Source organism: Chiloscyllium punctatum, chromosome 28 (assembly GCF_047496795.1).
Source record: "Chiloscyllium punctatum isolate Juve2018m chromosome 28, sChiPun1.3, whole genome shotgun sequence".
NCBI classification, from domain to species: Eukaryota; Metazoa; Chordata; class Chondrichthyes; order Orectolobiformes; family Hemiscylliidae; genus Chiloscyllium; species Chiloscyllium punctatum.
The window spans coordinates 6,899,765-6,914,764 of NC_092766.1; the positions used below are offsets into that span (position 1 = coordinate 6,899,765).

At 58.8% G+C, this 15,000-nt stretch overlaps 1 protein-coding gene across 2 annotated transcripts in view; it reads left to right on the plus strand.

Annotated features, from left to right (window-relative positions):
* LOC140453943 (atrial natriuretic peptide receptor 1-like) overlaps positions 1 to 15,000 on the plus strand; it is a 132,998-nt gene that overhangs the window by 63,392 nt on the left and 54,606 nt on the right. For both annotated transcript variants that reach the window (XM_072548812.1, XM_072548811.1), the window contains exons 9-13: positions 3,371 to 3,445; positions 4,377 to 4,454; positions 7,168 to 7,272; positions 9,246 to 9,317; positions 11,788 to 11,947. In XM_072548812.1, coding sequence (XP_072404913.1) covers positions 3,371 to 3,445; positions 4,377 to 4,454; positions 7,168 to 7,272; positions 9,246 to 9,317; positions 11,788 to 11,947 — 490 coding nt within the window. The remainder of the gene's footprint in view (positions 1 to 3,370; positions 3,446 to 4,376; positions 4,455 to 7,167; positions 7,273 to 9,245; positions 9,318 to 11,787; positions 11,948 to 15,000) is intronic.

A 15,000-nucleotide genomic window follows, 5' to 3' on the forward strand; every position in this document is an offset into this window, starting at 1 on the left:
CCCCCAGGGTCAGGGGGTGGGACCCCCCAGGGTCAGGGGGTGGAATCCCCCAGGGTCAGGGGGTGGGACCCCCCAGGGTCAGGGGGTGGGACCCCCCAGGGTCAGGGGGTGGGACCCACAAGGTCAGGGGGTGGAATCCCCCAGGGTCAGGGGGTGGAATCCCCCAGGGTCAGGGGGTGGGAGCCCCCAGGGTCAGGGGTGGAATCCCCCAGGGTCAGGGGGTGGAATCCCCCAGGGTCAGGGGGTGGGAGCCACAAGGTCAGGGGGTGGGACCCCCCAGGGTCAGGGGGTGGGATCCCCCAGGGTCAGGGGTGGGACCCCCAGGGTCAGGGGGAGGGATCCCCCAGGGTCAGGGGGTGGAATCCCCAGGGTCAGGGGGTGGGATCCCCCAGGGTCAGGGGGTTGGAATCCCACAGGGTCAGGGGGTGGGATCCCCCAGGGTCAGGGGGTGGAATCCCCCAGGGTCAGAGGTTGGGACCTCCCAGGGTCAAGGGGTTGGGATCCCCCAGGATCAGGGGGTGGGAGCCCCCACGGTCAGGGGTTGGGACCTCCCAGGGTCAAGGGGTTGGGATCCCCCAGGGTCAGGGGTGGAATCCCCCAGGGTCAGGGGGTGGAATCCCCCAGGGTCAGGGGGTGGGAGCCACAAGGTCAGGGGGTGGGACCCCCCAGGGTCAGGGGGTGGAATCCCCAGGGTCAGGGGGTGGGACCCCCCAGGGTCAGGGGGTGGAATCCCCAGGGTCAGGGGGTGGGACCCACAGGGTCAGGGGGTGGGATCCCCCAGGGTCAGGGGGTGGAATCCCCAGGGTCAGGGGGTGGGACCCCCAGGGTCAGGGGGTGGGACCCCCCAGGGTCAGGGGGTGGAATCCCCAGGGTCAGGGGGTGGGACCCACAGGGTCAGGGGGTGGGATCCCCCAGGGTCAGGGGATGGAATCCCCAGGGTCAGGGGGTGGGACCCACAAGGTCAGGGGGTGGGATCCCCCAGGGTCAGGGGGTGGAATCCCCAGGGTCAGGGGGTGGGACCCACAAGGTCAGGGGGTGGGACCCCACAAGGTCAGGGGGTGGAACCCACAGGGTCAGGGGGTGGAATCCCCAGGGTCAGGGGGTGGGACCCACAAGGTCAGGGGGTGGGACCCCACAAGGTCAGGGGGTGGGACCCACAAGGTCAGGGGGTGGGACCCCCCAGGGTCCGGGGTTGGAATCCCCCAGGGTCAGGGGGTGGGACCCCCCAGGGTCAGGGGGTGGGACCCACAAGGTCAGGGGTTGGGATCCCCCAGGGTCAGGGGGTGGGATCCCCCAGGGTCAGGGGTGGGACCTCCAAGGTCAGGGGGTGGGACCCCCCAGGGTCAGGGGTGGGACCCCCCAGGGTCAGGGGGTGGGACCTCCAAGGTCAGGGGGTGGGGACCTCCAAGGTCAGGGGGTGGGGACCTCCAAGGTCAGGGGGTGGGACCCCCCAGGGACAGGGGTGGGTCCTCCAAGGTCAGGGGGTGGGACCCCCAGGGTCAGGGGGTGAGATCCCCCAGGGTCAGGGGTGGGAACCCCAAGGGTCAGGGGGTGAGACCCGCCAGGGTCAGGGGTGGGGCCCCCAAGGTCAGGGGGTGGGACCCCCAGGGTCAGGGGGTGAGATCCCCCAGGGTCAGGGGGTGAGATCCCCCAGGGTCAGGGGTGGGACCCCCAGGGACAGGGGTGGGACCCCCAGGGTCAGGGGGTGGGACCCCCAGGGTCAGGGGGTGGGACCCGCCAGGGACAGGGGGGTGGGACCCCCAGGGTCAGGGGGTGAGATCCCCCAGGGTCAGGGGGTGGGACCCCCAGGGTCAGGGGGTGAGATCCCCCAGGGTCAGGGGTGGGACCCCCAGGGTCAGGGGTGGGACCCCCCAGGGTCAGGGGGTGAGATCCCCCAGGGTCAGGGGTGGGACCCCCAGGGTCAGGGGGTGAGATCCCCCAGGGTCAGGGGGTGAGATCCCCCAGGGACAGGGGTGGGACCCCCAGGGTCAGGGGTGAGATCCCCCAGGGACAGGGGGGTGAGATACCCCAGGGACAGGGGTGGGACCCCCAGGGTCAGGGGTGGGACCCCCAGGGTCAGGGGGTGAGATCCCCCAGGGTCAGCGGGTTGAGATCCCCCAGGGTCAGGGGGTGGGACCCCCAGGGTCAGGGGGTGAGATCCCCCAGGGTCAGCGGGTTGAGATCCCCCAGGGTCAGGAGGTGGGACCCCCAGGGTCAGGGGTGAGATCCCCCAGGGACAGGGGGGTGAGATACCCCAGGGACAGGGGTGGGACCCCCAGGGTCAGGGGTGGGACCCCCAGGGTCAGGGGGTGAGATCCCCCAGGGTCAGCGCGTTGAGATCCCCCAGGGTCAGGGGGTGGGACCCCCAGGGACAGGGGGTGGGATCCCCCAGGGTCAGGGGGTGGGACCCCCAGGGACATGGGTGAGATCTCCCAGGGACAGGGGGGTGAGATACCCCAGGGACAGGGGTGGGACCCCCAGGGTCAGGGGTGGGACCCCCAGGGTCAGGGGGTGAGATCCCCCAGGGTCAGCGGGTTGAGATCCCCCAGGGTCAGGGGGTGGGATCCCCCAGGGTCAGCGGGTTGAGATCCCCCAGGGTCAGGGGGTGGGACCCCCAGGGTCAGCGGGTTGAGATCCCCCAGGGTCAGGGGGTGGGACCCCCCAGGGTCAGGGGTGGGACCCCCAGGGTCAGGGGGTGGGACCCCCAGGGTCAGGGGGTGGGATCCCCCAGGGACAGGGGTGGGACCCCCAGGGTCAGGGGTGAGACCCCCAGGGTCAGGGGGTGGGACCCCCAGGGTCAGGGGGTGGGATCCCCCAGGAACAGGGGTGGGACCCCCAGGGTCAGGGGTGAGATCCCCCAGGGTCAGGGGGTGGGACCCCCAGGGACAGGGGTGGGACCCCCAGGGTCAGGGGTGGGACCCCCAGGGTCAGGGGGTGAGATCCCCCAGGGTCAGGGGGTGAGATCCCCCAGGGTCAGGGGTGGGACCCCCAGGGTCAGGGGTGAGATCCCCCAGGGACAGGGGGGTGAGATCCCCCAGGGACAGGGGTGGGACCCCCAGGGTCAGGGGTGGGACCCCCAGGGTCAGGGGGTGGGATCCCCCAGGGACAGGGGTGGGACCCCCAGGGTCAGGGGTGAGATCCCCCAGGGTCAGGGGGTGGGACCCCCAGGGACAGGGGTGGGACCCCCAGGGTCAGGGGTGAGATACCCCAGGGTCAGGGGTGGAATCCCCCAGGGACAGGGGTGGGACCCCCAAGGTCAGGGGTTGAGAACCCCCCAGGGACAGGGGGGTGGGTTTCCCCAGGGACAGGGGGGTGGGCCTGGTTTGAAGGAAGTTTGAATTTGTGATTGACACCAATTGGTCTCTTGCAGCGTGGTTCGAACTGTGGCTTATCGGTGCCAAGCGATGGGCAGTGCCAGGTCTTTGCCAAGACGGCATATTACAAGGTAGAGCATCACAGGCAACGTCACCGAACCTCCCTGTGGGATCAGCTCATCAGGGATTGGTGGGTCACACAACAACACAGCAACTGCTGGGGGCTCTTACTTCCCCGGCAGTGGGGGGACTCACTCCCACAGGGAGTGGGGGGAGAATGGGGGACTCGCTCCCACGGGGAGTGGGGGGGAGAATGGGGGACTCGCTCCCCACGGGGAGTGGGGGGAGAGAATGGGGGACTCGCTCCCCACGGGGAGTGGGGGGGGAGAATGGGGGACTCGCTCCCACGGGGAGTGGGGGGGAGAATGGGGGACTCACTCCCCACGGGGAGTGGGGGGAGAGAATGGGGGACTCGCTCCCACGGGGAGTGGGGGGGGAGAATGGGGGACTCACTCCCCACGGGGAGTGGGGGGGAGAATGGGGGACTCACTCCCACGGGGAGTGGGGGGGGAGAATGGGGGACTCACTCCCCACGGGGAGTGGGGGGGAGAATGGGGGACTCGCTCCCCACGGGGAGTGGGGGGAGAATGGGGGACTCGCTCCCATGGGGAGTGGGGGGAGAATGGGGGACTCACTCCCACGGGGAGTGGGGGGGGGAGAATGGGGGACTCACTCCCATGGGGAGTGGGGGGAGAATGGGGGACTCACTCCCACGGGGAGTGGGGGGGAGAATGGGGGACTCACTCCCACGGGGAGTGGGGGAGGGTGAATGTCCGAGATGCTGACTGGGCTGATGGGATGCCCCGCTGTGTCTGGGTTAGTCTGCACTGGCAGACCCTGACGATCAGTTGGAGCAGTGGGATCCCGTGTAGTGAAGAGGATATGGCTGTTCGAGAATGGCCATGACCAAGGTGCCCATTCACACTCTGAGGGACGGGTCACCTCCTCATATCTACAGCTGCCTGCTGCCGATTCCTGATCTCCTCTGGTTTCTCTCCATAGGGAAATGTTGTGGCCATTAAACACATCAACCAGAAAAGGGTGGAACTCACTCGCAACGTGCTTTTCGAACTCAAACACGTAGGTCTCAGAGCAGTGTCTTCCATTTTCCATCATACCCTCTGAGAGATTGAGAAATGGTCTGGGTCCATTGGGATTGTGTCCAGTGGGAGGGAATGGGAAGGGGTTTGAGTCCATTGGGAGTGTGTACAGTGGGAGTGAATGGGAAGGGGTTTGGGTCCATTGGGATTGTGTACAGTGGGAGGGAATGGGAATGGGTTTGGGTCCATTGGGATTGTGTAGAGTGGGAGTGAATGGGAAGGGGTTTGAGTCCATTGGGATTGTGTAGAGTGGGAGTGAATGGGAAGGGGTTTGAGTCCATTGGGAATGTGTACAGTGGGAGTGAATGGGAAGGGGTTTGAGTCCATTGGGAATGTGTAGAGTGGGAGTGAATGGGAAGGGGTTTGAGTCCATTGGGATTGTGTAGAGTGGAAGGGAATGGGAAGGGGTTTGAGTCCATTGGGATTGTGTAGAGTGGGAGTGAATGGGAAGGGGTTTGAGTCCATTGGGAATGTGTACAGTGGGAGTGAATGGGAAGGGGTTTGAGTCCATTGGGAATGTGTACAGTGGGAGTGAATGGGAAGGGGTTTGAGTCCATTGGGATTGTGTAGAGTGGGAGTGAATGGGATGGGGTTTGAGTCCATTGGGATTGTGTACAGTGGGAGTGAATGGGAAGGGGTTTGGGTCCATTGGGATTGTGTAGAGTGGGAGGGAACGGGAAGGGGTTTGGGTCCATTGGGATTGTGTACAGTGGGAGAGAATGGGAAGGGATTTGCGCACATTGGGATTGTGTAGAGTGGGAGTGAATGGGAAGGGGTTTGGGTCCATTGGGATTGTGTAGAGTGGGAGCGAATGGGATGGGGTTTGGGTCCATTGGGATTATGTACAGTGGGAGGGAATGGGAAGGGGTTTGGGTCCATTGGGATTGAGTCCAGTGGGAATGAACGGGATGGGGTTTGGGTCCATTGGGATTGTGTACAGTGGGAGGGAATGGGAAGGGATTTGGGTCCATTGGGATTGTGTAGAGTGGGAGGGAATGGGAAGGGGTTTGGGTCCATTGGGATTGTGTACACTGGGAGTGAATGGGAAGGGGTTTCGGTCCATTGGGATTGTGTAGAGTGGGAGGGAATGGGATGGGGTTTGGGTCAATTGGGATTGTGTACAGTGGGAGTGAATGGGAAGGGGTTTGGGTCCATTGGGATTGTGTAGAGTGGGAGTGAATGGGAAGGGGTTTGGGTCCATTGGGATTGTGTAGAGTGGGAGTGAATGGGATGGGGTTTGGGTCCATTGGGATTGTGTACACTGGGAGTGAATGGGAAGGGGTTTGGGTCCATTGGGATTGTGTACAGTGGGAGGGAATGGGATGGGGTTTGGGTCAATTGGGATTGTGTACAGTGGGAGTGAATGGGAAGGGGTTTGGGCACATTGGGATTGTGTAGAGTGGGAGTGAATGGGATGGGGTTTGGGTCCATTGGGATTGTGTACAGTGGGAGTGAATGTGAAGGGGTTTGGGTCCATCGGAATTGTGTACAGTGGGAGTGAATGGGATGGGGTTTGGGTCCATTGGGAATGTGTAGAGTGGGAGTGAATGGGATGGGGTTTGGGTCAATTGGGATTGTGTAGAGTGGGAGTGAATGGGAAGGGGTTTGGGTCCATTGGGATTGTGTAGAGTGGGAGTGAATGGGAAGGGGTTTGGGTCCATTGGGATTGTGTAGAGTGGGAGTGAATGGGATGGGGTTTGGGTCCATTGGGATTGTGTACACTGGGAGTGAATGGGAAGGGGTTTGGGTCCATTGGGATTGTGTACAGTGGGAGGGAATGGGATGGGGTTTGGGTCAATTGGGATTGTGTACAGTGGGAGTGAATGGGAAGGGGTTTGGGCACATTGGGATTGTGTACAGTGGGAGTGAATGGGATGGGGTTTGGGTCCATTGGGATTGTGTACACTGGGAGTGAATGGGAAGGGGTTTGGGTCAATTGGGATTGTGTAGAGTGGGAGTGAATGTGATGGGGTTTGGGTCAATTGGGATTGTGTACAGTGGGAGTGAATGGGAAGGGGTTTGGGCACATTGGGATTGTGTACAGTGGGAGTGAATGGGAAGGGGTTTGGGCACATTGGGATTGTGTACAGTGGGAGTGAATGGGATGGGGTTTGGGTCCATTGGGATTGTGTACACTGGGAGTGAATGGGAAGGGGTTTGGGTCAATTGGGATTGTGTAGAGTGGGAGTGAAAGGGATGGGGTTTAGGTCCATTGGGAATGTGTACAGTGGGAGTGAATGGGAAGGGGTTTGGGCACATTGGGATTGTGTACAGTGGGAGGGAATGGGAAGGGGTTTGGGTCCATTAGGATTGTGTACAGTGGGAGGGAATGGGAAGGGGTTTGGGTCCATTGGGATTGTGTCCAGTGGGAGGGAATGGGAAGGGGTTTGGGTCCATTGGGATTGTGTAGCGTGGGAGTGAATGGGAAGGGGTTTGGGTCCATCGGGATTGTGTACAGAGAGGGTATGGTCTCTTCTTTTAACCTGCACATTTTTCCGGCCTACTAACAGTAACTATCGAGTGATCAGCTGAACTAACTCCCTCTCGTTCACGGTGAATGGGTATTGAGTTACTGCTGGCCCCTTGTGTGGGTCTGATGGACCGATTGGCCTCATTCAGTGCTGTCACTCTGTGTGACTGTTACTCTGAGCCCCAGCCTGTCTGTGATTGTGCCTTTCCCTTTGCTCTTGCAGATGAGAGATGTTCAGAATGAGCATCTAACCCGCTTTATTGGAGCAAGCGTTGACCCCCCTAACATCTGGATTGTTACTGAGTACTGTACCCGTGGAAGCTTACAGGTATGGAGGGTCCATACACCCAGCACCCCATTCCACATTGGGTGGTCCGAATGGTCGGGACGCTCCAGCTGACGATAGGAAAGGGGGGGCACTTCCCTTTCAGATTCCCTCCAGACGCTGCCCTGTAGCTACTGAGGAGATCACCGGGAACAGTGGGTGGTATTTCCACACTCTGAGCCAGGAGAGCTGTGGGTGCTAGTCTCTCTGTGGGACTGGATGGCCATGGGGAAGGGTGTTAGTGTGTGGGGTGTGTGTAGGGTGTGTTTGTAGGTGTGTGAGTATGTGTGGGTGAGTGTGTGTGTCTGTGTGTGTATGTGTGGGGGGGGGGGGTGAGTGTGTGTCAGGGGTGTGTGTGTGAGTGTGTGTTTGGGTGTGTGTGAGACTGTGTATGTGAGTGGGTGTCTGTGTGTGTGGGTGTGGGTGGGTGCGTGTGTGTGAAGGTGTGTGTGGGTGTGTGTGTGTGTATTTGGGTGTGAGTGAGTGTGTGTGGGTGTTTGGGTGTGTGTGTGTGTGTGTGAGTGTGTGTGGGTGTGTGTATGTGTGTTTGGGTGTGTGTGAGTGTGTGTGGCTGTGTATGTGAGTGGGTGTCTGTGTGTGGGTGTGTGTGTGTGTGTGTGTGTGTGAAGGTGTGTGTGAGTGTGTGTGGCTGTATATGTGAGTGGGTGTCTGTGTGTGGGTGTGGGTGTGTGTGTGTGTGTGTGAAGGTGTGTGTGAGTGTGTGTGTGAGTGTGTGGGTGTATGTGTGGGAGTGGGTATGTGTGTGGGTGTGGGTGTGGGTGGGTGGGTGTGTGGGTGTGTGTGTATGTGTATGTGTGTGTGTGTGGGTGGTGTGTGTGTGTGGGTGTGTGGGGGTGTGTGTGTGTATAGAGGTGAGCATGTCTGTGTGTGGGTGTGTGTGCATTTGGGTGTGTGTGTGTGAGGGAGGTGTGTGTGTGTGGGGTGGGTGTGTGTGAGTGCGTGTGTGTGTGGGGCGTGTGTGTGTGTGTGGGTGTGTGTGTGTGGGGTGGGTGTGTGTGAGTGCGTGTGTGGGTTTGTGTGTGTGGTGTGTGTGTGTGAGTGTGTGTGTGTGGGTGTGTGTGTGTGGGTGTGTGTGTGGGGGGTGTGTGTGTGTGGGGCGTGTGTGTGAGTGGGTCTGTGTGTGTGGGGTGTGTGTGTGTGTGTGTAGGGGTGTGTGTGTAGGGTGTGTATGTGGGCGGGGTGTGTGTGTCTGAGTGTGTGTGTGGGTGTGGGTGTTGGTGTGTGTGGGGGGTGTGTGTGTGTGGGGGAGTGTGTGTGTGAGTGTGTGTGTGGGTGTGGTGTGTGTGGGGTGTGTGTGTGGGGGTTGTGTGTGAGGGTGTGTGGGGGTGTGTGTGTAGGGTGTGTGTGGGCGGGGTGTGTGTGTGGGTGTGGATGTGTGTGTGGGGTGTGTGTGTGGGGGGAGGTGTGTGTTTGTGAGTGTGTGTGTGTGAGTGTGTGGGGTGTGTGTGTGAGTGTGTGTTTGTGAGTGTGTGTGTGTGTGAGTGTGAGTGTGTGTATGAGTGTGTGAGTGTGTGTGTGTGTGTGTGTGTGTGAGTGTGAGTGTGTGTGTGAGTGTGTGTGTGTGTGAGTGTGTGTGTGAGTGTGTGTGTGAGTGTGTGTGTGGTTGGGTGTGAGTGTGTGTGTGAGTGTGTGTGGGGTGTGTGTGTGGTTGGGTGTGTGAGTGTGTGTGTGTGAGTGTGTGTGTGTGTGAGTGTGTGTGGGGTGTGTGTGGTTGGGTGTGTGTGTGTGTGTGGTTGGGTGTGTGTGTGTGTGAGTGTGTGTGTGGGGTGTGTGTGAGTGGGTGTGTCTCTGATACCCCCTGAAGGTGGGGAGCCTGGGGGACTAGGCCCGAACCAGCAATAGCTGCATCTCCAACATGGGTGTGGAAGACCCACGTTACCATAGAAACCGTGCCTCCCTGAGGGGGACGACCAAACCCTTCCCTTCTCATCAGAAACATATCTGTTCCTCACCAGGACATTTTGGAAAATGAGAGCATTACCCTGGACTGGATGTTTCGCTACTCGCTGATTAACGACATTGTCAAGGTAAGGGCCAGTTCGAGGTATGGGTGAGCTGGGCCGAAGGGCCTGTTTCCAACTCTGGAACACTTGCTTGCTGTAGCTGTTCAGTGCAGCTAAGGGCTGGTCAATGGGATGTGGTAGGGTTTGGGGACACAGAGGGGAGTTGGGGGAGAAGAATGGGGTGTCTCAGAGGTTAGCACCGCTGCCTCACAGCACCAGGGACCTGGGTTCGATGCCAGCCTCGGGCAGCTGTCGGTCTGGAGTTCGCAAATTCTCCCCCGTGTCTGTGTGGGTTTGCTCCGGTGTTCTCCCATAGTCCAAAGATGTGCTGGTTAGGGTGGACTGGCCATGTTGTTAGGTGAAGGGGTAAATGTAGTGGAATGGGTCAGGCTGGGTCGCTCTTCGGAGGGTCAGTGTGGACTTGTTGGGCCGAAGGGCCTGTTTCCACACTGTAAGTAATCTAATCATAAATAACGCTGTCCTGTATAATGGTGTTTAATATTCCAGTCTATAATAATGTGCTGGTTAGGGTGGATTGGCCGTGGGGAACTGTCCCATAGTGCCCAAGGATGTGCAGGTTAGGGTGGATTGGCCATGGGAAATTGTCCCATAGTGCCCAGGGATGTGTAGGTCAGGGTGGATTGGCCATGGGAAATTGTCCCATAGTGCCCAGGGATGTGCAGGTTAGGGTGGATTGGACATGGGAAATTGTCCCATAGTGTCCAGGGATGTGCAGGTTAGGGTGGATTGGCCGTGGGAAATTGTCCCATAGTGCCCAGGGATGTGCAGGTTAGGGTGGATTGGCCATGGGAAATTGTCCCATAGTGCCCTGGGATGTGCAGGTTAGGGTGGATTGGCCGTGGGAAATTGTCCCACAGTGCCCAGGGATGTGTAGGTCAGGGTGGATTGGCCATGGGAAATTGTCCCATAGTGTCCAGGGATGTGTAGGTCAGGGTGGATTGGCCATGGGAAATTGTCCCATAGTGCCCAGGGATGTGCAGGTTAGGGTGGATTGGACATGGGAAATTGGCCCATAGTGTCCAGGGATGTGTAGGTCAGGGTGGATTGGCCATGGGAAATTGTCCCATAGTGCCCTGGGATGTGCAGGTTAGGGTGGATTGGCCGTGGGAAATTGTCCCACAGTGCCCAGGGATGTGTAGGTTAGGGTGGATTGGCCGTGGGAAATTGTCCCATAGTGCCCAGGGATGTGTAGGTCAGGGTGGATTGGCCGTGGGAAGTTTTCCCATCGTGTCCAGGGATGTGCAGGTTAGGGTGGATTGGCCGTGGGAAATTGTCCCATAGTGCCCAGGGATGTGCAGGTTAGGGTGGATTGGCCATGGGAAATTGTCCCATAGTGTCCAGGGATGTGCAGGTTAGGGTGGATTGGTCATGGGGAATTGTCCCATAGTGCCCAGGGATGTGCAGGTTAGGGTGGATTGGTCATGGGGAATTGTCCCATAGTGTCCAGGGATGTGCAGGTTAGGGTGGATTGGCCATGGGAAATTGTCCCATAGTGCCCAGGGATGTGCAGGTTAGGGTGGATTGGCCGTGGGGAATTGTCCCATAGTGCCCAGGGATGTGCAGGTTAGGGTGGATTGGCCGTGGGGAATTGTCCCATAGTGCCCAGGGATGTGCAGGTTAGGGTGGATTGGCCATGGGAAATTGTCCCATAGTGCCCAGGGATGTGCAGGTTAGGGTGGATTGGCCATGGGAAATTGTCCCATAGTGCCCAGGGATGTGCAGGTTAGGGTGGATTGGCCGTGGGAAATTGTCCCATAGTGCCCAGGGATGTGCAGGTTAGGGTGGATTGGCCATGGGGAATTGTTCCATAGTGCCCAGGGATGTGGAGGTTAGGGTGGATTGGCCATGGGAAATTGTCCCATAGTGCCCAGGGATGTGCAGGTTAGGGTGGATTGGCCAAGGGAAATTGTCCCATAGTGCCCAGGGATGTGCAGGTTAGGGTGGATTGGCCATGGGAAATTGTCCCACAGTGCCCAGGGATGTGCAGGTTAGGGTGGATTGGCCATGGGGAATTGTCCCATAGTGCCCCAGGGATGTACAGGTTAGGGTGGATTGGCCATGGGAAATTGTCCCATAGTGCCCAGGGATGTGCAGGTTAGGGTGGATTGGCCATGGGGAATTGTCCCATAGTGCCCCAGGGATGTACAGGTTAGGGTGGATTGGCCATGGGAAATTGTCCCATAGTGTCCAGGGATGTACAGCTTAGGGTGGGCTAATGTTTGGAAATCTAAGGTTCTCGAGGTAAGGTAGTGGGATGGGTCTGTGTGGGAAGCTCTTTAGAGGGTCAGCGTGAACTCGATGGGCCGAATGGCCCTGCTTCCACATTCTCAGGGGAACAAAGTGAGTGGTTAGTTAGGAACTTGTCTTGGGAGAGGTCTCTTCCAGCTTCCAGCCTGACCCAAACCCCTCCCTGCACACACTAGAATCCTGATCTCTCTCTCTCTCTCTCTCTCTCTCTCTCCACTTTTTCCAGGGAATGGCTTTTCTGCACAACAGCGTCATTGGTTGCCACGGAAACCTGAAATCCTCCAACTGTGTGGTTGACAGTCGGTTTGTTTTAAAGATCACGGACTATGGTCTGGCCAGCCTCCGATCCCCAGGGGATTCACACGGCCGGGGTCTACTGTATGAAAGTGCGTCACAGAGTGATCATCTCACCATAATACAGTGCACACAGCAAAGGGGCATTGGACTGGCTCTCACTCCCTCATTGGGGGGGGGGGGGACTCGCTCCCACGGGGAGTGGGGGGGAATGGGGGACTCACTCCCACGGGGAGTGGGGGGAGAATGGGGGACTCACTCCCACGGGGAGTGGGGGGAGAGAATGGGGGACTCACTCCCACGGGGAGTGGGGGGAGAATGGGGGACTCACTCCCACGGAGAGTGGGGGGAGAGAATGGGGGACTCACTCCCACGGAGAGTGGGGGGAGAGAATGGGGGACTCAATCCCACGGGGAGTGGGGGGAGAGAATGGGGGACTCACTCCCACGGGGAGTGGGGGGAGAGAATGGGGGACTCGCTCCCCACGGGGAGTGGGGGGGGGAGAATGGGGGACTCGCTCCCACAGGGAGTGGGGGGGGGAGAATGGGGGACTCACTCCCCACGGGGAGTGGGGGGGGAGAATGGGGGACTCGCTCCCCACGGGGAGTGGGGGGAGAATGGGGGACTCACTCCCCACGGGGAGTGGGGGGGAGTAAATGGGGGACTCACTCCCCACGGGGAGTGGGGGGGAGTAAATGGGGGACTCACTCTCACGGGGAGTGGGGGGGAGTAAATGGGAGTTGTTGCCAATCTCTCATTTGACTCATTGTCTGTGGGACTGTACCCCGTGAGAGTCTGTGTGTGTGTGTGTGTGGGTGGGTGTGTGTGTGTGTGTATGTGTCTGTGTGAGTCTGTGTGTGTGTGGGTGCGGGTGTGTCTGTGTGTGTGTCAGTGTGTTTGTGTGTCTATGTGTGTGGGTGTGTCTGTGTGTGTGTCTATGTGTGTGGGTGTGTCTATGTGTATGAGTGTGTCTGTGTGTGTGTCAGTGTGTTTGTGTGTCTATGTGTGTGGGTGTGTCTATGTGTATGAGTGTGTCTGTGTGTGTGTCAGTGTGTTTGTGTGTCTATGTGTATGAGTGTGTCTGTGTGTGTGTCAGTGTGTTTGTGTGTCTATGTGTGTGGGTGTGTCTATGTGTATGAGTGTGTCTGTGTGTGTGTCAGTGTGTTTGTGTGTCTATGTGTGTGGGTGTGTCTATGTGTATGAGTGTGTCTGTGTGTGTGTCTATGTGTATGAGTGTGTCTGTGTGTGTGCCAGTTTGCATGTGTCTGTGTGAGTCTATATGTCTGTGTCTTTCTGTGTGTCTGTCTGTGTGTATGTGGGTGTGGGTGTGTCTGTGTGTGTGTGTCTGGTGTGTGTCAGTGTGTGTGTCAGTGTGTTTGTGTGTATGTGTGTGTGGGGGGGTGTCTGTGTGTGTGGGGGGGTTGTGTGGGTGTGTGTGTGCGGGTGTGTGTGTGACCGTGCTGACTGACGCTGGTATTGAGCTGATTAGCTCTGTGGGTGTGTCTGTGTGTGTGTGTGGGTGTGTGTGTGGGTGAGGGTGTCTGTGTGTGCTTGGTGTGTCTGTGTTTGAGTCTGTGTGTGAGTGTCTGGGTGTCTGTGTGTGTCAGTGTGTATGTGTGTGTATTTGTGTGTGTGTGTGTGTCTGTGTGTGATTGTGTGTGTGTCTGTGTGTCAGTGTGTGTGTGTGTGTGTGTGGGTGTGGGTGTGTCTCTGTGTGTGCGCGGGTGTGTGTGTGCACATGGGTGTGTGTGTGTGTGTGGGGGTGTGTGTGTGTGGGTGTGGGTGTGTGTGTGGGGTGTGTGAGTGTGAGGGTGTGTGTGTGAGGGTGTGTGTGTGGATGTGTGTGGGTGTGTATGTGTGTGTGTGGGAGTGTGTGTGTGTGGGAGTGTATGTGGGGTGTGTGTGTGAGGGTGTGTGTGTGGGGGGTGTGTGTGGGTGTGTGTGTGTACGTGTGTGTGTGGGGTGTGTGTGTGTATGTGGGTGTGTGTGAGGGTGTGTGTGTGTGGGTGTGTGAGGGTGTGTGTGAGGGGGTGTGGGTGGGTGTGATTGAGGGTGTGTGTGTATATGTGTTGGTGTGTGTGAGGGAGTGTGTGTGAAGGAGTGTGTGTGAGAGGGTGTGTGTGTGTGGAGTGTGTGTGTGAGGGTGTGTGTAAGGGAGTGTGTGAGGGAGTGTGTGGGTGTGTGTGAGGGAGTGTGTGTGAGGGAGTGTGTGTGGGGTGTGTGTGTATGAGGGTGTGGGTGTGTGTGAGGGAGTGTGTGTGGGTGTGTGTGTATGTGTGGGGGGTGTGTGTGTGTGAGGGAGTGAGTGTGCGTGTGGGTGTGTGTGAGGGAGTGTGTGTGTGTGCGTGTGAGGGAGTGTGTGTGGGAGTGTGTATGTGGGTGGGTGTGTGGGGGTGTGTGAGGGAGTGTGTGTGTGTGAGGGAGTGTGTGTGGGGGTGTGTGTGAAGGAGGGGGTGTGTGGGTGGGTGCGTGTGAGGGAGTGGGTGTGTGTGTATGTGTGTGAGGGAGTGTGTGTGGGAGTATGTGTATGTGTGTGAGGGAGTGTGTGTGTGGGTGTGTGTGTGGGGGTATGTGAGAGAGTGTGTGTGTGTGAGGGAGTGTGTGTGGGGGGTGTGTGAGGGAGTGGGTGTGTGTGTATGTGTGTGAGGGAGTGTCTGTGTGTATGTGTGTGTGGGTGTGTGTGTGTGTGGGAGGAGTGTGTGTGTGAGGGAGTGTGTGTGTGGGTGGGTGTGTGTGAGGGAGTGGGTGTGTGTGTATGTGTGTGAGGGAGTGTGTGTGTGGGTGTGTGTGGGAGTGTGTGTGTGAGGGAGTGTGTGTGTGGGTGGGTGTGTGTGAGGGAGTGGGTGTGTGTGTATGTGTGTGAGGGAGTGGGTGTGGGAGTGTGTGTGAGGGAGTGTGTGTGGGAGAGTGTGTGTGGGTGTGTGTGTGTGAGGGAGTGTGTGTGGGAGTATGTGTATGTGTGTGAGGGAGTGTGTGTGTGGGTGTGTGAGGGAGTGTGTGTGGGAGAGTGTGTGTGGGTGTGTGTGTGAGGGAGTGTGTGTGGGAGTATGTGTATGTGTGGGAGGGAGTGTGTGTGGGTGTGTGTGTGTGAGGGAGTGTGTGTGGGAGTATGTGTATGTGTGTGAGGGAGTGTGTGTGTGGGTGT